Source organism: Rhinoraja longicauda, chromosome 8, assembly GCF_053455715.1.
Source record: "Rhinoraja longicauda isolate Sanriku21f chromosome 8, sRhiLon1.1, whole genome shotgun sequence".
Classification (NCBI taxonomy): Eukaryota; Metazoa; Chordata; class Chondrichthyes; order Rajiformes; family Arhynchobatidae; genus Rhinoraja; species Rhinoraja longicauda.
The window spans coordinates 22,671,494-22,696,451 of NC_135960.1; the positions used below are offsets into that span (position 1 = coordinate 22,671,494).

The window sequence follows — 24,958 nt, forward strand, 5'->3', positions numbered from 1 at the left end:
GGCAGCACAAATTCATAGATCATGAAATGAACATGATCATGAAGTCAATTATAGCCACAAGTAACATTTAATTGTGACTTCAGGGGCAGGTGGATAGTAGTCAGCAGTTAAATTTAATTATAAGCAATGTTCAGAACTAAATAACATTATTAATACTCGTGCCTTTAATCAAAGCTGAGCAGAGATCCCATGATCCCATGTTAGTAACTTAAAACACCTCATCTTATATTAAAATGAACAGAAGTAAAATTGACCATTTTTCATAATAAGCATCTTTTAAAAAATGATTTTACTGCTAAATATGTCCTTAAAATGTATGTTAACAAGTATCTAAAATAATAAACCATTTAATCATGTTGTCCATTATAGGTCAAGTCAAGTCAAGTCAATTTTATTTGTATAGCACATTTAAAAACAACCCACGTTGACCAAAGTGCTGCACATCTGATTAGGAAAAAAAAAAGAAACATACAGTCACATATGTTTCTTTTTTATAAACTTTTAACGTTTTATATTGATGCATTTGGCTCATATTTATGGAAAATATGTTTAAATATTTCAGATAACAAACTCTGGAGGTGTTATAAAATTTTCAATATGACTTTTTAAAATATGTTCACACCCCTTACTCAGCCAGGCTCTGAGGTGATATCACACTTCATATCAAGATCTCACCTTCTCACAGTATTTGAGACTGACTGACTTCCCATCACTTTGCACACAGTCAAGCAAACGGATCATCAATCCTTGTCCACAGACCGCTTTGTCGCTTAGCTGGCAAGAGCTCCACTCTAAGAATCACAAACCACATCCAGAAAAGGTCAATCCAAGGGCTGTGAACTAATGCTCTATTTATTAAAACTAACTTCCTCAATTAAACAAGATAATTTGCATTTAAATATATTGCAAAATGAACATTATAATATTAATGACAAATATTATTTTAACACCATGACATGTATGCGTAATGTTTTTAAGGGCTTTGCCAAGTACTACTGCTGCCTGACTGGAATCATTCATCATTATGCCATTGTGCTGTTAGAAATATGGTACAGTGATGTGGGGTCAGTGAAGATGTGATGGCATGGCTATTTATTTCCTTGCAGGCACGAATATTGATAATTGTGAAGCTTGTATGTGCTTACAAGATTACATTTTAAACCAAGTTCAGTACAGCAGTATTACTTCCAAGTAAAATAATACATGTCATCATATTGAAGTTCCTGAACTCTATAGATTTGTTTGTTATTGAAATCAATATTATTCACCAAAATGAATGGCTCCAGTAAAAGATTCTCCTCAGATTCATGCAGATTTTGGATAAATAAAAACAGGACATTTGGGGTATAGATTTGGACACAATACTGGCGAGCAGTTAGAGTTGCTTCCTCGCAGTGCCAGAGACCCAGGTTCGATTCTGACCTCAGGTGCTGTCAATGTGGAGTTTGCACGGCCTCCCTGTGGCTGTATGGGTTTTCTCCAGGTGCTCCGATTTCCTCGCACATCCCAATTACGTGCAGTTTTGTAGGAAAAGTGGGATGACATAGAACTCATGTGAACAGGTGATCGATGATCGGCGTGGACTTGCTGAGTTAACGTTACCACATCCCACATACCTGTGGAATTCATTGTCACTGATGGATGTGGAGGCCAAATCATTGGGTATTTTTAAAGTGGAGATTGATAGGTTCTTGATTAGTAAGGGTGACAAATATTACAGTGAGAAGGCAGGGGAATGGGATTGAGAAGGAAAAAATAGATCTGCCATAATTGAATGGCGAAGTAGACTTGATGGGCCAAATGGCCTGTCTGCTCCTATGGTTTATGGTTTAAGAAGTACAGTTTGAACCAGAAGAGATAAAGTTGTGTGCAATGGACTGTCCAGGAGCAGTGGTGAAAAGTGTAGAAGGCAAAGCGAATGTGTGAGTGATAGATTGAGAGAAATTCTCCAGCCTTGCATTTCTTTGACACACCATGTGCAAATGTGATATTATTGTGATATCTTGTTATATTATATTGTAGTCTCACTTAATTGTGAATATCAGATTGCTTCCTTTAACATGTTCCCAACAAACCTATTTATTTTGTGGTGTTCTGGACATGCCTCTCTGATATAACAATCTTACCTCTACCTTTTACTTACCTTTGACTGAATCCTTAAAGTCTGGTTTACCACAAGTGGTGGCATTGCAAATTCACCTTTGATATGCCTAAACTCGGTGTCTATTACTGTACACCATCGCGAACTTGAGGTAGCTATAACTGCACCCTTCACCCATTCCCTTCTCCCTCTCTACTCCCATGTTCTGCACTTGGAAACACAAACATTACTGTGATTGTTCCATACTTCCCTTGGCTTTGCTAATTCCTGAGTTTGACATTCCAAAGCTATTCCATCCAGTCTGATAAATGCTCTGATTCCCAGGCATTTATTTCCAATTGGCTGAACATTTTTCAGGAAAATAAAAATGACATTATTTTGTCATTTTAGGAATACTGCATTTGATACAGTCAGAAAGCACTGAATCAATTTTAACGCTACAATATTTACAAAATCCAGCACTGCTATTCTGATGGGAAACAAAATCTCACTCTCACTTCGACCACAACCTGGAAACCCTGCTGACAATCCTCCCATTTCTACCAGAACCTAATATCCTCTTATAATTTCCTACCTTCTGGAATCCCTCCTGACTCCCTCAGTCCTTTGGAATTCCCTTGCATCTTGGGTTTAAAAAAACAATGGGAATGAAATTAAGGATAAATTTAACTGTAATAAAGTCCAATGACTTAGTTTTCATGTTGAATCAATGAATCATAATATTTGTTCCTAAAATATTAACTAATTTAATGTAATAAAAGTTGATTTTTTATTTCTTCAATCATAACTCAGCAGCCTTAATAATACATTGGGTCCAATTCTGAACATGTTTCAGCATCATTAATACAAAAAACAGCCAAAAGGTTCAGGGAATTCAGAGATATATTGTTAGAAATATAAATTTCCGTAAGTTGCTGTTTTGTTATTCTGTTTGCATCTTGTAATCAGTTAATGGAATGATGAGAATCAGCATAAGAGATGAGCAGGTTGGAGTGAAAGCAGGTGGTGCAAGGATAGAGGTGGAGGGTTTCTGAATTGGAGATAAATTAAACAGAGATAGAGAGAGCTTATTATTGGTGAACACACTAAAGAGGGTTTCATATATTTCTTTGGAGATTGATAATAATGAGTGGAGATTTAAATAATGATGGGGAAAATATGGAATTCTTAGCTATTTTGTGTAGCTAAAAAACGACCAAGATATCTGAGGCCCTAGCAGCTGGGGGCTTACCTGCAGTCCGTCTGTCTTTGTGTTTTTATGTTGGTTTTTGTCTTGATTGTAGTGTAAATGTGATGTAGTTTTTAGGGGTTGTGTACTAAGGAGGGGGGGGGGGGAACGGGAAATGTAAATGTAAAATTGTCTGTTCCGAACGGAGACGCGACCTTTTGTTTCTGGGTCGTGACTCCGTTCCCGCTGCGGCCAACCATCGGCCAAACCCCTGGAGCTGGCGGCCTCCACCTGGGACTCGCCTGTGGAGGCTCCGGCCGCCTGGATGTCGGAAGCTCGCAGCCCCCTGGGTGGAGGCCAACATCGGGAGCTCCGGCAGCAGCAGCGTCTACGCCCGTCCCGAATCGCGGGGCTTGGGTCGGCCCGCCGCGGACCTTTCACCGTCCGACGCGGCCTGAAATAGGCCGCGGGATTTTCTCTGCCCGGCGGGGGCTTCAATGCCCGGAGCCCCAACTGCCCCGACGTTCAGCGGCAGCGTCTTCGGCCGCCCCGAGTCGCAGGGCTTGGGTCGGCCCGCTGCGGACCTTCCACCGTCTGGTGCGGCCTGGAACGTGGCAACTTCAACAGCTTGACCATGGGAGAAGACGGCAAGGGAAGAGAAAAGACATTCTGGCCTTCCATCACAGTGAAGAGGTGACTGGAGGAGACTCACTGTGATGGATGTTTCTTTTTGTTTTGTGTTGGTTTATGATTGTGTGTGTTATTGCTTATTCTTATTGGTCTTATTGTTGGACTGTGGGTAATCTTTCATTTCACTGCACATTTATGTGTATGTGACAAGTAAACTTGACTATTGACTATTGAGCATATATGTTCAGTGAAGCATTCATCGATCTACACTTGGTCTCACTGATGTACAGAAGGCCACATCGGGAACCCTGGATGCAGTATATGAGGAAAGACAAGGTGCATGTGAACCTCTGTCTCACCCTGAAAGACTGCTGGGGCCACTGGGTGGAGGTGAAGAAGGAGGTATCGGGACAGGTGCTGCATCTCCTGCATTTGCAGTGGAAGGTAACTGGGGAATGTGTGGCTTGAGCCACACCAATGAACCAATGAGTTGCAGAGGGAAAGCTCTCAGCACATGGCAGAAAGATGTGGGGATGGGAAGATGCAATTGGTGGTGGTGGGATCATGTTGCAGGTTACAGAAATATCAGAGGCTTGTGTTGAATATGATGTTGGATATGGAAGAGCATGTTGAATATGGACGATGGTGGGGTGAAAGGTGAGGATCAGGGGAAGTATATCCTTGTTCCGTCTGTGGCGAGGGAGAATTAGAGCATAACTACGGGACACAGAAGAGACACGATTGAGGGATTCATCTATGACAGCAAGGGGAATTCCACATTTACTAAAGAGCAAGGACATCTGACAAACGATTTGTTTGTCACGGTTTAGCTTTTGTAGTTATAAGAACCTGCATGACGATCTAATTATTTGTCAATCCTTTTAAAACTAAGTGTAACTCTAATCCAAATCATCATTTGATATACCATAACTCTCCAAACATAAAAAATATTTCTGGCTACCTGCTTTATATTTCCCAGATACATAATAAATCTGCAGCAAATCTCTTTCCCAGCAGAAGACTCACTAACTGCGTAGTTCTAAGAATCTATAGTTCCTGCATAGTCCTGCGTAGGACTAATGTTCTGGCACCAAAAACAGACAGAGACAAGAGTCTACGAAATGAGAATATCACAGCAGAGAGGGAGGTAAGATCACATGTGGCAAACTTGGTAAAAGTATTTTCATTACTTGAATAGTCATCACACTATATCTATGGAAAGTTTTTATAGTCTGAGAATAGTCTTCATCCATTCCTAGTTTAATCAGTGTTGATTACTCTTTAGCATATACCCCAGCAAGTGACTGGCAAATCCAAGCATGATCACAATCTATTGCCCTAGTGTGTCCCATCTTGTGAAAAGATATAGCACACTTGCAGAAAACCATTTTATGAATCTGTATTAATTTTCTCAACATGAAAATTATAAATGAACACCACTATCATTTTGATGAATTGTTGGGATCTGAGATTTGAAGAGCAAAATATACCCCTGAGAATAATTTCCGAAAGCTCAGATTTTTGCAAGCAAATGAGATGGGCAGATTTAAAAATATATATTCTATGATCAAAATGCAACTTCATGCTGGTAGGAATGTTTAATTCCTGTCAATTAGAGCCATTGCATAATTTTACAACGGGTGTGTGCATAAATAACCCTAACTCTGCCAGTGCCTAAATATTCATTGCCACCTTTCAATTAAAGAAAGCAGAGTAGAACAAATCTAATTATTTCAGTACCTTTCTGATTTAGTGGAAAGATGTGTTAACTTTCCGCGAACTTAATTATTTAATCAATTGCCAAACCCAGACCTTTTCATGCTCTGTCACTAAGATGGTTAGATCTCAACATTGATCCTAACCGCGAAAATGAATTGACATCCTAATACTAATTTGTTAATTCACTGACCAGCATTTGTAGTTCAATAGGATCAATAGAAATATATTTATGTTTTCCAGAGGTGATCTTAATTGGAATTCACTTCAGGTTGTTTTGAAATAGTCAATTACCTGTTAGATTGTAGAGAAATTGAAAGCAGTTCTTGTTGAGAACACAGGGCTCCACCTCAGAGGTTTCAGGGCAGCGTTTCCCATCCATTGGTAGACGTAAAGGAGATCGAACTCGGACACGAGTGTTCAAGTTGTTGCATCCCTATATAAAATGTTCAAATAAACAAATGTGAACAGCAACATTTACCCTAGTTTCGTAAAAATACAAAATATGTGGATGCTGGAATCGTGAAATGAAAATATTTTTTGGAAGTATCTGTCATTTGTATATTGTTTGCAAAAAATTAATGTGTTGTCTTGAGAAGATATGAGCTAGACAAAGTTCCACACTTCACCTCTTAATCCTGCAATGATTAAAATTAAATATCTTACTTTTATTTTGAACGCCAGCTATAGATTTCAACCCCACAATCCCTCTGCACATGAATGCTGAGGTTGCTATCAATGCTAAGATTCCTAATTTCACAGTCATCGAAACAAGGTGTACCAGAATCATTTCTGTGCAAAAAATCCTATAGAAATGAATACAAACTGAATTTTAGAAAGTGATTTGCTGTAAATTCTAAATTTTGTTACCCACAATTTGGAGTAGGTAAATGGCTGTGGGGAGTTACGAAGAGAAATACGCATAGTTCACACACCAAAAGACTATATTTGCATAATTTGATTACTTTTTAATTGCATATTCCTTTGGGAGACAAGAATAAAATAATTAAAATTAGCAATTTTGCTAAAGTCTTCTTATATGTCCATCTTTTTTTATGTGTTCCATATCCTGGAAATTTAACTTTGGGCTGGATCCTGCAATTGTGGCTGATATTCGCAAAGGACGTTCAAAGGATGTTCAGCCCATCAGACAGAAGTAAGTCTTGGACACATGCAGACTTGGACTTATTGAGTAATAGCTGCCACACTTAGCACTAAACTCTGTTGTTGAACACCATGTCGAGTGAAGGACAAAGTCCAGCCCGCCTTTACTCCAAAGCGGATTAGATGTGATGTACAGCGGAATATACCATTTATTTCAATGGAAATTCTCAGTGCAGAATGGAGACTGAGATTTGCTATAATATTTACTTTAATTTAATATCTTTGAAGATTTTTAAGTATATCAATCAATTTTATTTTCAAAAAGTTCGTTATTTTTCATTAATACAATAATGACATTGCTTTTAAATTTCTCCGGCAGCCAGGATTAATTGAAACATTTGAAGAGCCTAACCCCTTTGGTAAAAATCGAAGCTCTGTTGCTTCCAGATTCACCATGTGGAAAAATATCAGGCCATTCTGGGGTGGGATCCTCAAGACTACAAGGCATAGTCACCACCAAGGCTTTCCAGTTCAACCTGGAAGTCGAGCTAGATCTGCCTTCCTCATTTGTTCCACTTGAATACAGGGCAATTCCAGACAGTTGGTAAAATCCAGGCCAAGTTGGTAAAATTTGACCCGAGGGGAATTCACAGTATGAAGATGCCACTATTTTATACATCTTGCATCTTGTTCCATGTTGCATCTTGGCCCAAAATGTTAACCATTCCTTTCCTCCCACAGATATTGCCCTACTTGCTGAGTTCCTCCAGCAGTTTGATTTTTGCTCCAGATTCCAGCATCTTCCTTCTCTCATGTCTCCATTTCATGCAACTACATTTTCTCGATCATAGAAGATCTAAGAACTGGAATATGACCATTTCAAAAATATTTCAAAGATACCACAGGCACCAACCTCCCTCATTTGGATAAAAGATTAGCACATTTGTATAATGGCTATTCTGTTACGCTTCATTTAGGAACATGTACATCCAGCAGTGAGCTGCTGCAAATTCATATCTGATTTATGCTTTGATTTGGTCATGTTTATGTAATTTGTACTATATATTGCTTTTATGCATGTCATCATAAAAGCAGCAACTTTTAGAAATGAATTAATTGAATTATAATTGCCTAAAATTTGGAACATCCTTATGATTTTAAGTAGATTACTGTGTAGTGATACAGTCTAACAGTACACATGACTTTTAATCAGTGCTTTTTTTGTGAAGATTTGGGACGGCATTTTGTGCCAGCACCTCTAAAATATTGAACATCATTATTCTGTTTTCTGGTCACTTGGCATTTATGTCTATTAATCATGTGTACTGGCACCTTATTATCCACAAAAAAAAGCATTGCTCTGAATTGTATCTATTGGAACAGAATTGGCAGTGACTGTTATTTCTCATGAAGGTTTCCACATTAAGGCAGATGGGGTCATTAATTAAGCACAACAGTCAACAGATATGCAAAACAATCTGTTATTCTGTGAGATGTCACAAATGGTAAACAGATATTAATTAATAAGACAATCAAATTCAACTGTACTTAGAAGAGTCACAGTTAGCTACTCACGATATATTCACATATTGCTATTTCTTTTCGCTTCCAGCTATCTGTACACAGCAGTAGAGGGAATTAGAACTCTACATAATGAGAAGCTTCAGTACTAACTAGCCTTCAAAACTCTATAAACCACATGGTTTCAAAGTTAACCACCAATTAATTTTTCTTTCAATTTTACCAACAGCATAAATGGCAATCTCTGAAAAATAAGAGAGATATATGGTGTATATATTGTATTCTTACAACAAAGAAAATAGGGCATAGGTTTAAGGTGAAGGGGAAAGATGTAATAGGAACTTGAAGGGCAACTTTTACACACTGAGGGTGGTGGGTATATGGAAAGAACTGTCAGAGGAAGTTGTGGAGGTAGATACAATAACAATATTTGAAAGACATTTAGCCAAATACATGCATAAGAAAAGGTCTAGTGAGATATGGAACAAGCACAACCAAATAGGACTAGCTTTGGTGGAGTATCTTGGACAAGTTGCACAAGAACCTGTTCCATGCTAAATAATTCAAAGAATAAGGCTCTTATTTCCTCTACTCACACAGCAGATTTTGTCTTTTCACCTCAGTTTGACAGTCAATTCAAATTTGAACTCAAATATTAAAATAATAAAAGTAAAATTCAGTCATGTGAGGACACAATGCAATTATGATCATCTTAATAGCCTCCTTAAATAAACTTAAAATGAACGGCTTAAGAATCACAGTGACTTTAGAGTCACAATTAACGACACTCTGTGCCGTTATCCATCTCCAAAGAGTGCGTGAAACATTTAATCACAGGCACCGCATCACATCTTTAACTTTATAAAGACAAGCATATTTTGTACACTTACTTTCAAATTGGATCAATCTCATCAATTAATTTTAATTGGCCACATGCAAACTGATTAACAATATCAAATATTTCAAGTAAATATTTGTGAATTTGTTAATTTGATTTGGATTTGACCTGTTATTTAATATTCTTGTCATATAACGCTTAATCATTTGTGTGCCTGTCTGCATTGCATGTTTGTCCTTTCAAGAAAAAAAATACTTTACACTTATGTTTAGTTGAGTTTTAGTTTAGTTTAGAGATACAATGTGGAAACAACCCCTTTGGCCCACTGAGTCCATGCTGACCAGTGATCACCCATACACTAGTTCTATCCGACACACTCGGGATCATTTACAGAAACCAATTAGCCTACAAACCTCCACGTCTTTACAATGTGAGAGAAAACCGGAACACCCAGGAGAAAACCCATGCAGTCACAGGGGGAAAGTACAAACTCCATAACAGAAAACACCTGCGGTCAGGATTGAACCTGGGTCTCTGGTGCTTTTATGTAGCAACAGTGCTGCTGCACCACTGTGCCACTAAGAAATAGATGATTGCACTGTCCACGGGTACCCTGGGGGATTTCCGGGACCGTTGGGCACCGCGGGGGGTTGGATGCATCCTGGATAGGGATTGTAATATAGTTGTATAATAGTTTCATCTGGTATATTTGTTTGTATTGTATTCTGGTGGTGGGTTCTGTTTTGTTTTATTGCATTGTAAATATTGTTTTTAAATAATTTAATGATTTTTTTGATTAAAAAAATAAATTTAAAAAAAGATGATAGAAACAAGGAACTACGGATGCTTGTTTATACCAAAGATAGACACAAAGTGCTGGAATAACTCCATGGGTCAAGCAGTATTTCTGGAGAAAAAGGACATGTCAGGTCAGGTCTCTTTCAGCCTGAAGGAGCTGGAGGCAAGAAAAGACCAGAACAAATCATGGTCTGGCAACAACGACCTCAGGCAGGGTGTTGCCCTGGTAGGCAACTTGTTGGCTAGAGAAAGAATGATCTCGAAGGGGAGAGGGGAGGGGTGTATTAGTAGATTACTTCAAATTAGAGAATTCTGCATTCATACCTCTGGGTTGTAAGGGGAGAGGGGAGGGGTGTATTAGTAGGTTACTTCAAATTAGAGAATTCTGCATTCATACCTCTGGGTTGTAAGGTACCAAAGTGAAATATGAGGCGCTGTTCCTCCAATTTACATGTGGCCTCACTCCGCTAATGGAGGAGGCTCAGGACAGAAAGGGAAAAGGCTGGAGAATCTGATTAGTGGTGGGATCACGTAGGAGGTGATGGAAATATTGGAGGTTGATGTGTTGGATGCGGAGGCTGGTGGGGTGAAAGGTGACGAACAGGAGAACTTGGTTCTTGTTGTGTCGGGGGGAGGAAGAATGAGAACAGAACTAAGGTCCACAGATGCAACACAGAGGTGACACATGTGAGGGAACCATCTATGATAGAAGAGGGGAAGCCATGTTCCCTGAAGAATGAGGACATCTCAGATATCCTATTATGGAACACCTCATCTTGGGATCAGATGTATGGAGACAAAGGAATTGAGAATAGGGAATAGCATCTTTGCTGTGGGAGTTGGTATGTTTGCAATAGACGTCAGCCGATGGCCTGTCTCCTGTGATGGAGACAGAGAGATCAAGAAAAGGGAGAGGTATCCAAGATTGAATTGAGGGCAGGATGGAAATTAGTGGAGAAGTTAATGAAGTCCATGAGTTCTGCACTGGTGTAGGAGGTAGCCCCGAGGCAGTAGTCGATGCAGCGAAGGAAGAGTTGGGGGATAGGACCAGTGTACATGGCATACAACTTCAAACGGTGATAATGTGACTAAATATTCCATCCACTCCAATGGCAATGGTTTTTTTGTACACTCGGAGTACATGTATGACAGATATGTTTAAGCCCTTACATTTTCTAAAGTTATCAGATGCTTAAAACAAAATACCCACTTTTGGACATAAACTCCATTGGCCCCAGTCAGACATAACACAGTCACCTGGACAGTAGAGGAAACACTGATGAACTCCAACTGGCATTTCACTGTAACCACAGAGTGCATCTTCCACAATTTCTCCAAGTCCATCAGCTGTGTTTCGCACACATCTAGGGAGGCCAAACAAAGTTTGTATTATTGCCAAAACTACTTGAAATTATCCAAGTAGTGAAGGGTGTGAAATAGATTGCCCTTTTCTATGATAGTCAGCTGAATTACCATTTCAACATGGCAAACCTTGGTCACCCATCTCTTTGAGGACAAACAGCTCGCCAGGAAATAAGGACTTGTACCGCAAGAAATTGCAGTGATTTGTGGACGCAGCCCAATTCATCTCACAAACCAACCTCCCTTCCATTGACTCAATTTATGCCTAACGCTGCCTCGACAAAGCCAGCAGCATTATCAAGGATGACGCACCCTGGCCACTCCTTCTTCTCCCCTCTCCCAATGGGCTAAAGGTATAGAAGTGAAAACGCACACCTCCAGTTTCAGAGACAGTTTCTTCCCAGTTGATATCAGGCAACTGAACCATCCATCATAATTAGAGAGCAGTCCTGAACTATACCTCATTGGTGACCCTCGGACTATCTTTGATCGGACTTTACCTTGTAGTAAACGTTATTTGCTTATCATGTATCTATACAAAATAAATGGTTTGTTTGTAATCATGTATTGTCTTTCTGCTGACTGGTTAGCACGCAACAAAAGCTTTTTACTGTACCTCGGTACACGTGACAATAAACTAAACTGAACTGAGGAAATTGCCTGTGTTTATTTTTGGATTGAATAAGTAGTAGATGAGTTCATAATCTCAGCTGTGTTGCTGGTGAGATGCACAGTATTCTACATGTAATTGAAGTGTGCCACATCTTCCAAAAGGATCTGAACCCCCTGGGATTGATAAGAATGTGCTACGGATGCTTTGAAGGCAGAACTACACAAAGATCATGAAAATATAGAGCATAAGACCCTTTGGTCTCTGATCTCTGGGTATAACAAAACCTCTCTGTTCAATATAATCCAGTTTGGTCACATAACCTTGAAGTCCATCCCCACTGTCAAATAAAGACACAACCTGTCAGCCCTTGGTTTATTCTGAACCCCGGTGACATATTTTTGCCTCTGCCTGACAGTTTCATTAAACATTACCTGACTGAACAATTCAGTACCAAAAACTTCTATTCATAATTTTATGGTTCCAACTTAATGTAACATTCGATGGTATACAGAAGAAGTTGCCCAAAACAAGTGATGGCAAGTTGCAAATATGATTAGTGGTCCAAATACTTGAAATGGGCACAATTGAATTATATTTTAGGCAAAAGAAACAGCATTCATATCAAATTATAGAGGTGACCTCAGCTTAAAAAAGTGCAAGGAATTGCTTTTTGAACATAAGGATTAAGCCTGGATAATGCACTGAGGGAGCTGGAGAGAATAACATTTTCCCACTTTGCCTCTGATCTCACTGGCATTCTGAATCTCAATCTTCCTTCAACCCTGAGTCCAATATTTCTCTAACTTCCAACCTCTTCCCAATACCACCAATCCACACCTTGCCCTCCTTCTAAAGTTTGGTCTCTGATTCAAGGCTGATGGCATACATTTAACCAAGCCTCATAATCTTGGTGGACAAAATATAATAATTAGGTCCTGCCCTTGTCCCGGTGTCCCATTTGTCAAACAGTTTCACCTCCACTCCACGACACTTCTCCCAACATTTCTCCTTATAATGAGACCCATTGTACCTAAAAAGATAGGATGGTATGAACAAAAATCAACAAACTCCTAAATATTCTAGTAAACTTCAAAGTTTTTCAATGTAATTTTTTTTTTACTCACCTCACTTTTCTTGTCTGAACACCTTCGCCACAGCTGTGCATCGACTCTCTGCCATTGATTCTGCAGTCTGACCAAGGTTCAGCTTTCCAACTATGTTTACTACAATCTCCATAACAGGGAATTCTGTCATACACCTAAAGGGCATACAAATGTAAAGAGATGAGAAATAGATTCAAGATTCAAGAGATTCAAGATAGCTTTATTTGTCATCCAATATTGGACGAAATTCAGTCACCCACAGTCCAACAATAAAAACATTAAATAGGCATTAAAATTACACAATCCCAAAAACCCCAAAAACACAGTCCAACAATAAAAGCATTAAATAGGCATTAAAATTACACAACCCCCAAAACACACAAAAAAAGAAACATCCATCAAAGAAACATCCATCACAGTGAGTCTCCTCCAGTCCTCTCCTCACTGTGATGGAAGGCCACAATGTCTTTCCCTTCTCCTACCGTCTTCCCCCGCGGTCAGGTTGTTGTGGTTGCAGGCCGCGCCGGACGGTCCGCAGCGACCCGAGCCTAAGGTGAGTCGCAGCCGCTCCCGCAGCCTCCGAAGACGGCCGGCTCCGCCGATGATAAGTCCGATCCGGGGCGGGCGAACACGCTGTCGCTGCCGCTGTTGCTGCACGTCGGGGCGGTCGTGGCTCCCGACATTGAAGCCCCCGCCCAACAGAGAAATATCCCGCGGCCAATCTTAGGCCGCGCCGGACGGTGAAATGTCCGCGACCCAAGCCCCGCGATCCGGGGCGGGCGAACACGCTGCCGCTGCCGGAGCTCCCGATGTCTGCATCCACGCGGCCCGAGCCTAAGGCAAGTCGCAGCCGCTCCCGCAGCCTCCGAGGACGGCCGGCTCCGCTGATGGTAAGTCCGATCCGCGGGCTCTGCGAACCAGAGCCCTGGAGGCAGCCAGCTCCAGGAGTTGGGCCGATGGTAGGCCGCAGCAGGAACGGAGACACGGCCCAGAAAACAAAGGTCGGGTCTCCGTTCGGAAGGGACACATATTTACAATTTTACAGTTCCCCCCCTCCCCCCCACATACACACATAGTACACAAACACAAAAACACCACATCACATCGACAATTAAGACAAAAAAAACAACAAAAACACAAAGACAAATGGACCGCAGGTAAGCCGCAGCTGCTATGGCAGCGCCGCCATTTTGGAGCAAGTGTAAGGTTTTTGGGCAACTTAGCTAATAGAGAAGATCACAGCTGATATTTTACTTCAGCATCACTTTCCTGTTCTAGCTTTGATTCAGGTATCTAAAAAGTTTTCAATCTAAAATCTAAATCTCTTAGACTTCAAGAAGAATTCAGTTACCACCATCTGAAAAAGTAGTGCAAGTATAAGTGAAAAATATTTTGCATATTTCTAAAGTTTAATTTTCCATCACTTTTTTTTAACCACAGAATATTAGTAATAGCACCAAATTATCATCTCATGCTCTAGTCATAGATAAGATAAAATCTTTTTGATACATTTGTTTTCAGTTTTCACTATGGGTACTCGTAACTATTATTTGTCGATTTTGTTCAAAGTAAAAATAATATGCATATAGTGCAAGTTGTGTTAATAACATCTGTTGTTTTAATTCTTAGTAATCTCTCAATATCTTCTGTACTTAGTGTATTTAGTAAAATGAGTCACCACCATGTAGAGAAAGTTGACATCCATTTTACACAAAGGAAAAAACCAAAAGACGTGTGGAGATAGAAACATCTATTTTATGGTAATGTTAGTTGGGGAAGAATATTGGCCAGGGAGGAATATTTCGTATTCTTCCATAAAACAACTTCACGGGTTCTGTAATGTCAAATCAAGCACAACAGGTAGATGTGGTCGACATTGAAGATCCCAGCAAGAGATGGCAGCTCTGAAACTGAAGCACTCCCTTAATGCTACTTTTCTGCCTAATTTGAGTTTAACAGCTGGCATTCAATGAGTCAATTTGTGACTAAAACTTAATGCATATTTAATTTATTAGAAGATAAGCTTAGTTATGCTTCTCCTTTGTATTTACTTATTCAAAGTCGAATAATATTTAAGATCCTGCCTGGTGGTTCTATACTGATTTTTTGATCTGACAAAAGTTCTTTGAACAGAACCATTAAATGTGTTTCTCTTCCCACAGATGCTATTTGACCTTCTGAGTGTTTCTCTTCCAGATTTCCAGCATCTGCAGGTCTAATGGTGTTTTTTAATTCTAATTCCCTTATATTATTTGCCCCAAATTTTCAAACTGATTCCATAAGTCCTTGAATCATAAGATGATGACAACATTTCCTTCTATCCTATATCAGCATTGAAGTAAAAATAAGAATTAATTAAGAACATTTTCTATAAATTATTTCTCTGGTGAGAACCACTGTTGATAACTGATCATTAATCAACAGAAGCAATTAATACTGTTAGAATTACATCCTGCCTGCAAGTTAAACGGTTATATACAATTACTGGAGTTGAGAGCGAGGAGAAACCAGGATGGGTTATGCCAACGCATGAAATAAATGGTCACATCTTAGTTCTGGTGACAATGAAGCTCTTTATAAGTGGAGGGAATGTAGTAATAATTGTAAGTGCTGGGAAATTCACTATACTTTTCATTGTACAATCAAAAACAAACAGGTTATTACAAGCATTTGAACATGTTTATAGACTTCAATGATAACTATTAAGCCAACACTCAACTGTGCAATGACATCAATGCAAATCATATAGTGTAGCTACATGAAATACATCACATGACATTTCCATTTATTATTTCCCTAAGCAAGTGAATTTATTAGCATAAAATACAAATTGAGAAGTTTACTTCCAGGGAAGATTGCATAGATGTACTCCCACAGGTATCAATATCTGTATTCCTGATGAATATTGTCTGAATTAACTTTTCAACCTAACAAGATAATTGAATTTGTTAGAAGAACAGGAGGCACTTCATTGCAACTGTATTTTATTTAAATATTGTACTAACATTAGGAAATGAAGATACTCAGCAAAAATCATAAATTAAATCAATGTAAACTTCAGAAAACTAGAGCCCTTATTCTTTTGTTTTCTTACAAATATCAGGAGCCAGAATTGGTAACTCTTATGTCACACACAATACTGAAACTCCTTTTTTATATGTGCAGCTTGTAGGCTAAGCCAACAGCTTTAATGAGTAGTTCGTTGTCATGGTGATGGTTGTTGAAGCTCCCATCAGGAAGTTCCAATGCTCCTTTTTGCAGAATGTTTAAGCAAAGGCAATAAAAAGCAAAGTCAGATCAACAATTCATTTCCATGAAGTTAAATTATTATTTTTTAGTTATGGTACTTCAATTAATAATTTACTGAAGTTCATGCAACATTATACTGATATAAATTCTGAGCTGGCAACATCAACAAAAAAGTCTTAATGGGATAGTTTCTATTTGTACCTTTACATTAAAAGTAGTTTGGTTTAGTTGAGATAGTTTTGTTTATTATTGTAACATGTACCGAGGTACAGCAAAAAGCTATTTTTTTGCTGCGTGCGATCTTTTCAGTGAAAATACTATACATGATTACATTTAGGCCTCCACAGTGTACAGATACAGGATAAAGGGAATAACATTTAGAGTCCAGTAAAGTACGATTAAAGATAATCGAAGGGTCTCCAATGAGATAGATGGTGGGTCTGGACCACTCTCTAGTTGGTGATAAGATTGTTCAGTTGCCTGATAACAGCTGTGTAGAAACCGTTGGGTTGAAAAATAAGAGATGCTGACATAATGCACATATCACATTCACGCACATACACATGCACACACACATGGTCCATATGGAGGGCCAATGGAGGTGTCTATATACTGTGAGGTAAATTATCATCGTGAGATCAACCAACCATAGCAACAGTGCAAAAAACGCACAGAAATTCCCCAAATTTCTTTAATGTCCCTGACAATGATGTTAGTTTAAACCCAATAATATTCCAGGAGCCTGAAGCATTTTAACATGCTCAACTTTTGTCTCTGTGCAGAACATAGCAGCAGTATGAATATGTTGTACATTTCATTGTTCAAGGAATGACCTTTCTTATTTTGCCAAGCATTTAAGAAACAAGAAACTAATATTTGTTTCAAAGAGCAATCTAATCTGAGGATTGAAGTGCATTGTACGTGGTAGTCGTATCACAGAAATATTTCACTCCTTTATAAGAATATAAAGATTTCTACTGACATAATTGAAAACACTCAAGTAACCCCACCTCCTATATTCAGAACTAAGTCACAATATTTATCACAAACAGCAGGAATCCCTGTGGTATATCATTAGTCAAGTGAGGTAATCAGAAAAGCATCCTTCCATACTATCCTCCGCTTCTCATAACTAATTTCGGATCCGATCTCCTTGATTCAACCATTGTGAAGAGAACCATTACTTCAAAGTTCAAGAACAGCTTCTTCTAATCAACCATCATACTTTTAAACAACCCTGTACAAATCTAACCACAACCCTACCTCAGCACTAAACCACAATGGACCTTGCACTATTGAGGTTGCACTACATTGTTGGCTAGCACTATCATGGCCTGTTTTACCTAGAATAGATGATAATTTATTGTATATGGTTTTGGTTGTTCTGTTGATTTTAATGCGTCTGTGAAGGTGCGGCAAGTAAGAATTTCAACGTTCGAGTCCTGTACATGTGACAATTAGACACTCCTTAAATTTCTGCAATAGCATACATGGGACTTTGGCAAATCATTTTCTAATGTCGATTTAGATAAATGTTTACCGCTTTGCCTTCATGCTGACTATGCCTGATCAGCCTCTGCATTTCAAAATATATGCAATTCTTATCCCTTAGGATCGTCTCCAATAATTTACCTACCATTGTCTTAAGCCTCATGGACATGTAGTGAACTCGGCTATTACTGCCGCCTTTCTTCAAGAATGTCAGCTATCCTCCAGTTTCCTGGAACCTACACTGTGACCAGTGAAATTACAAACATTTCCATCAGGGCCGCCGATACTATCTTTTCCTTTGATTCACAGGGCCACTTGCAATAGATCCACCTAAAACATGAACTCTATTTTTCTCTCCACTGATGCTACCAGATATGATGAGCATTTTCTACTTTTTCTGTTTTTATTGCATATTTCCAGCATTTGCAGATTTTGATTTTTAGATTAGGAAGACTAAAACCATCATCTTTGATTCTGTATAAAATTCTGAAATCTTGTAACAATTCACTCCCATCAGTAGCCACCGTCACAGGTAAAAGTACAAATTTCACAACGTGGACACAAAATGTTGGAATAATTCAGCGGGTCAGGCAGCATCTCAGGAGAGAAGGAATGGCTGACGTTTCGGGTCGAGACCCTTCTTCAGACAGATTTAAACCAGCATCTGCAGTTTTATTTCCTACACAATTTCACAATGTGTTTCTGTTCACCAATGAAATAGCCTTTTCACCCTGTTGCTTCCCTCACAGAACGTCTGCAGTCCAGAAATGATATTGCTAAATGCTATATTATATTTGCAATGCAAAATAATTTCAGCAAAAATAAAATGTAGTAAGTTGCTTTGCATATCAGTACTATATTTCGGGTTTTTCAGTCTGCGCTCCCCATCTGAATGTCATGATTATGTCAGAAGGCCACTGAGCATCCACAGTTATACCAAACACAATGCTACTTAAAAGCATTATTTCTAAAACATTACACTGCTTATACAAGGCTGGAGTTGTAAATAGCTTTAATCAGAGAATAGAGCCATCAAAAATTGCTAGTTAAAGAGTACCATCCTACATTCTTGGGGAGCAAGAGGCTTCCACTACATATGTTCCTCCTTTATATTTTACACTTTACTTGGTATATACAGATATCTCTTTCATTTGTCCTCCCTACTGATGGCCTCTCCTCCAATTGCTTCTCTCCAAACCCATAACAACTCCCTAAAAACATATCCTGACCATTCCCTTGATTTACTCCTCAATCATCTCCCTGACTCAATCCAACTTCTACCCTGTTCCCCATTTCTTCCTTTCTCATGACAGACTCTCTTGAATCTTCTCCCCATCACTTGGGCTTTTCCTCTGCCAGATTTTCCAGTCATAGTTCTCCCAAGTCATTGGACTTCCTACTGATCATCTGCAGCATATCAATCCAATTTAGTCCACCAGGACACTAACTCCATGATTTTTGCTCAGCACATCTATAGGACATCATGGAGGAAGAACATTGTTGTGTGTCTACTTTTGTGTGCAGTGCCTTTTTGTCATCCTTTTCCAATGAAGGCCATTCATTGCTCCAGACCAACAAAAACGTGGTTGACTTAATGACTTCCTGAAAATGTCCACACAAGCCATTTGTTCAACTTAATACTGTGAAATTAAATGAAATAAAATAAAATAAAGGACCACTAGGAAATGACCTATGAAACGCTGAATGGCAGATTTGATTTCTTCTCCAAAAGGATATTAACAAACCAGGTGGGAATTTACAACAATCCAGTGGTTTCCAGTGGTTATTATTCTAGATATTAGAACTTTATTCCAGATTATTTAATTAATTAAATTTAAAATCCCCAGCTGCAAAATTGGGATTGGAACTCATGTTTCCTAATTACTCATTCAGTCTTATTGTTTATTTTAATTTACATTTTGGCTATGGTTTGCAAAGAAATGTGCTTGCAGATTTATTTTGACTTCAAATATACACATGCATGGCATTTATGAGATTAGTTAGCTTTTGCTAAATATGTTTCAAACTTTTCAACATGATTATTATTTTCCTAGAGACTCACCAAATAAAAAATTGACATATTGTAGCTTGCTCCTAATGCATTATTTCAAAAAGACATTTGGGGAATTTGAAATAACTTGGCTGCTGAAAAAACTGGCAAGTAGGGGAATTAATAAAGTTTAATAAGCTGGTCAGAATCAGTTGAATTCTGTACATCCGCTCTGAATTGCCAGGAAACATAAGGTAACACTTATGAATACATAGCATCAATCTGCCCCGTTTGGAAACATCCACATTAACTGGTCATGACAAGCAAAGGAAGAAAACATTTGTATATTCATTAATCTTGCCCATATTTGCATGAAAATTGTTTTTTGTAGAGCCACTACAAATAAATATTAGTGTAATGGTTGCTGAAGAAGACCCTGCAAAACCTACAAAATAATAGTTACATGAGATCTATGAAGCTCATCATCTCCTATCATAACCTAACCAGTTATTTAAATATATTGTATCTCTTTGAGATAATACTGATTGATATATAGTTTGGGACGATGAGAGAATGAGAAGTCTTTACTTATCAAAGCAGAATCTATCTAGCAGAAAATGTAACAAACTCTTTTGTCACCTCAGTGGAGAATAACTCAGATGACGTGAAGCTAAGATGAAGCAATTTTTTAATGAGATCACATCCAGAATATGTTATTCGATTTGGTGAATAACATATTTAAGTCAAAAGAGCAGCACAAAACTATCCTCCCACTGTTTATGTAACAACTTTTTGCTCATTAAAAATTCACTCTACTGCCCTGTTCTACCCCCATAGCTCAATGCTTTCTCTTCTTCAGACCCATTCATTTTTCATTTAGTACATGCAACTGTCCCCGCCCCAGCTCTCATCTTTGGCAAAGCATATTTCGAAACTAACAATGTTATATGTAAATATATGTCAAGTATATGGAAGCCTTTCCATAACTATAATTACGCATGAAAAGCACCATTGGTTAGTTAGTGCATTGGGAATTCTTGGCTTTATGAAAAACATGATATGCATTCACATTTTTCCATGTTAAAGACCAATCATATCTATTAACCAAAGTAAATGAAATACATGTTGCTCTGTTCTCCTTAACTAGAGAACACTTCAATTTAGTTTAAAGATCTCATGTTCTCTCTAACATTATATTTTCCCATCTTCGACATAATACTAATGAACCTTCACTGTTCATTGTCTACGATATTAATGTCCAATTAGCCGGGCGTGGACCCGTTGGGTCCAAAACTCTCCTGCGGGCCCGGCAACCCTCTGTGCAAACCTTTCCTGCAGGCTGAGCAACCCCCGCTGGGTGGAAGCCTCTCCTGCGGGCTCGGCAACCCTCCCCTAACTGACGATCCATGGACCCATTGCCGGTCGGGGAGTATGCCCCGGGGCCATGGATGGGCAAGGGGGGAGAGGAAAGGGGAGAGGGAGCCACTTACCCCGGCCCCGGGCAGGCAGCACAGCGGCCAGAGCGAGGCGTGGACCCGTTGGGTAGAAACCTTTCCTGCAGTGGCAGCTGGACGGTGTCGGCCATCTTCTTTGACCCTCTGCCGCCATGCTGCACCATGGGAGGAAGGTCAGGTGCAGGACACGCCGGGATGGGCGCCGGTCCTCCCGGCAGGGGGGGGGGGGGGAGTGCGCATTTATTAAAGTTTAATAAGTTCATTGTTTTTAAAATGTAACAAAACTTGAACAATCGAGACCGCAGGGGAATAGTGAGTAGGGTGGGCGTAAAATTGTTGCGCTATCATGTACCGTTTTGGCTGTATTTTGGGAACAGACAAGTATACAATCAAATATATGAATATATATATACAAGATGAGAGTTTTAGTAATATTTCAATATAGTGTCTTATCACAATATATATAGTCGTTTGATGTTGACACCTGCAGTCCCTTATACAAAGGCATTTCTAACTTTATTCCTTTATTATAAATCCAGATTTTTTTTAAACAAAATATAATTGGTTTTCCTTAGTTTCAAGAAACTATTTATTTGAAAACCTGAGTTTCCAGTTTCATCAGTGTTTTTTTTGGATTGAGTGGTTCTTTGTTCTGACTGATTGTGTTAGCTTGCTGTTCATCTCAGTTGCTTGCTCCAGGCAGCATGTGGGGAACCTGTAAAATGTTGCCAGGCAACTATGTCCTAAAGATGATGCCAAACTGAGCACTGTTCAAACCCACAATGTTTAAGGTCAAGTTTATCCATGTGCTGCCTTGTCAACCATCATGTGCCCCAAGGTCAAGTCCAGTGATGGTATGCATTCCTCTAGTGTGTTCAGCCATAGCATCCACCTGGATCATCTGTTGGAAGAAGCCATGTTTCTTCACATCATACATTTGAACAAACGACCTTGACCTTGATTATAGACACAAAATGCTAGAGTAAGTCAGTGGTGATGATGTGCTTAATGAAGTGGATGTGGAATATCCTTTATGTCCAGTTTCCTGTCAGAGATGTTACTATTGATGTCTCTAATATAGTACAGGATAGCGTGGAGAAGGATCTTTATTGCCATTGTGTTACTGGATTGGCATACTTATCTGTTGTGTGTGTCATGCATATCTATGCAATCTTTCTTTGATGATCGAATATTTGACAAAGTTAAATTACAATTCTCCCATGTTGTCAATTCTGTTATGCAATTTACTATCCTTTTTGATTTACCATTTTTAATTTTCAATTAACATCCTAAACACCTCAAATTACAAACACTTTCCAGCACTGATATTTTGATTGATTTAATTCAGTTTAAATATCTTTATAATGTTTAAATGCTTAGGATTAACAGGCATAGAAAATCTTCCATTATGCTATCCTACAAACAGGACAGCATAAGGGAAGAATTACAATGCGAATCATTGTGGTTTATCAATGTAAGTCATTGTGACCTGTTCCCAGAGTCGATTGTTCTCAGTAAAATTGTTAGTAAACATTCTTATGGACACCTAACATGTTTGTGGCAGCTGATGGAATTTATGGGTATTTTTTGATGATGTGAAACTAATGGAGGTTTTCAATTGTTTCAAATACAACTGCTTGCGAGGAAAGATAACTTATCACAATCTTAATGTTTGAAAATAATGTACCTTTGACTGTATTTGGGAATAAAGGTTAACAACAGCTATATGGTCGTGCATACCAGATATATTAACTTGGCTTTTCTCCACACACTGATGCTCTTTAATTAACAGAGGATTTCCAGTATTTCCTTTTTTGATTTCAGATATCCAACAATTCCACTGCTTGGTATCTCAACAGTTCTATGATTTTGTTTTTCTGTCCTTATCCTTTCTCTCTGCTTTAGTCATCTTCTCCTTATGTCTCCTCTGGATAATCTTCTTTAATCTCTCCCAAAGGCACCATCCCCACTTGCGTCATTCAATCTCACTTAAGGATCAACTGAATTACATCCATTCCCTTTGCTTTCTCCTTCTCCCTCTTTACAAATTAATGATGTTTTATATTGAACTTTTCTCACTTCTGACAAAAGTCAACAATTTAATTTTTAGAAAGTAAAAACAAGGAACTGCAGTTGCCGATTTTTACCAAAGATAGACACAAAGTGCTAGAGTAACTCAGCGGGTCATTCAGCTTCTCTGGAGAAAAAGGATGGGTGATGTTTTGGGTAGGGATCGGTCTTCAGACTCAACTCTGTTAACTTTGTATCAACATCTCTCTGTGGACACTGACATTTCCCAGCAATTTCTTTTTTTAATCTTTCTTGTGCTTAGCATCAGGAGCACTGAAGTCATCTTGCTTTGAGCCTGCTGAAACTGAAACCTTCCAAAAGTATATCTCCTGAGCTGCAAGTCCAACTGCACTTAAATGTGTACAAGTCCACAGTGAACACCATCTCCTCGGCACAAAATTCCTCTCTGGAACACCTAGACAACAAGGACTTTTATGTTAGACCTATTAGCAATAGCTCTTCCTTCAACACCCCCAACTCCACACCGCCACTGGATCCTCACTTTTTGACCCACAGACCACAATCAGTGAGAATAGGTGACAACACCACCTCCACAATGATTCTCAACACCGGTGGCTCACAAGGATGTGTTCTCAGTACGCAACTACATTCCCTATACACTCACAACTGTGTGGCCAAATTCCACTCTAATTCAATTGCATTTACAGGTTTACAGATAGCACCACTGAGGTGAGCCGAATCATAAATAATGACAAGATGGCACACAGGAGGGAGACAGATAACTTAATAACATGGTATCAGGACAATAACCTCTCATACCATTTATAAGCCATGATTCTTTATGTTCTTTATAATATTCAGGCTTAATAGCCTGTAATGAAAACTGTGATTGCTAAGAATTCGGAATGCTTTTATTCATAGTCACTGGTTTGTCCATATTTTACCTGTGATCAAATATTCATAATTGCAAACAGTGAAAGAAGAAATTAATAAGTTGTTCAAAATGGCACCAATTTTGATATAAACCTATTGACAAATGCATCTCCTCTGCTATTCCCTCAGAAACTACCACACCTATGCACAGAAATAATAATCTAGAAACCACTCTTTCAAAGTAACAAATCTGGCTTACATTTTGAAAGATGAATAGTAACAAATTTTCTGCATTGAGCTATTAAAAGTACCACTATTTATGCTTTTAAGTACCTAATTATCCAATAGCCAACCCGTGTTCTCATAGATCTTGTCTCATTAGAATGGTGCAGTGACAACTAGAACTAAGCCAAGTGCAACATTTCTTAAACACTGACAGTCAACCAGCATAAATAATAGCATACCTGCTGAGGCCTAAAATTAATTGTTTTCAACAGAATAATAGTCTTTTTTCTAATCGCCTAAGTATTCTGCTGTGCCTATTTTTCATAATGAAACCTATGAGGCTGCATAAAAGATAGAAAATGAAGAGTGTTAGTCATTTAATGCTTTTGAGGATAAACTGTGCTTTATTCGAGAGATGATTAATCCCAAAATACAGTTATCAATCTGTGTCGTTGAACAGTATTTGGGCTCAGACAACATAGTACAGTTATTGCACATAGTCCAACATACAGCATGGTTATCTATGATTACACTTGTAAGACCAATTTTATTTACTATCTTTCACTTCTTCCAACAACCTCTTCAAAATCTCTCTGATCCCTCTAAATCCTTCTCCCAATGCCACTTAGTGTCCGGATATGTTCTGTTGGGAAATATTGCTGTATTGATGAATTACCAGGCTTTAGGGCAT

At 38.8% G+C, this 24,958-nt stretch overlaps 1 protein-coding gene across 4 annotated transcripts in view; it reads right to left on the minus strand.

Moving 5' to 3' along the window:
• thsd7ba (thrombospondin, type I, domain containing 7Ba) overlaps positions 1–24,958 on the minus strand; it is a 681,502-nt gene that overhangs the window by 120,413 nt on the left and 536,131 nt on the right. For all 4 annotated transcript variants that reach the window (XM_078403389.1, XM_078403391.1, XM_078403388.1 and 1 more), the window contains 4 exons: positions 12,976–13,109; positions 11,087–11,240; positions 5,910–6,051; positions 676–791 (listed from right to left, as the gene is read on the minus strand). In XM_078403389.1, coding sequence (XP_078259515.1) covers positions 676–791; positions 5,910–6,051; positions 11,087–11,240; positions 12,976–13,109 — 546 coding nt within the window. The remainder of the gene's footprint in view (positions 1–675; positions 792–5,909; positions 6,052–11,086; positions 11,241–12,975; positions 13,110–24,958) is intronic.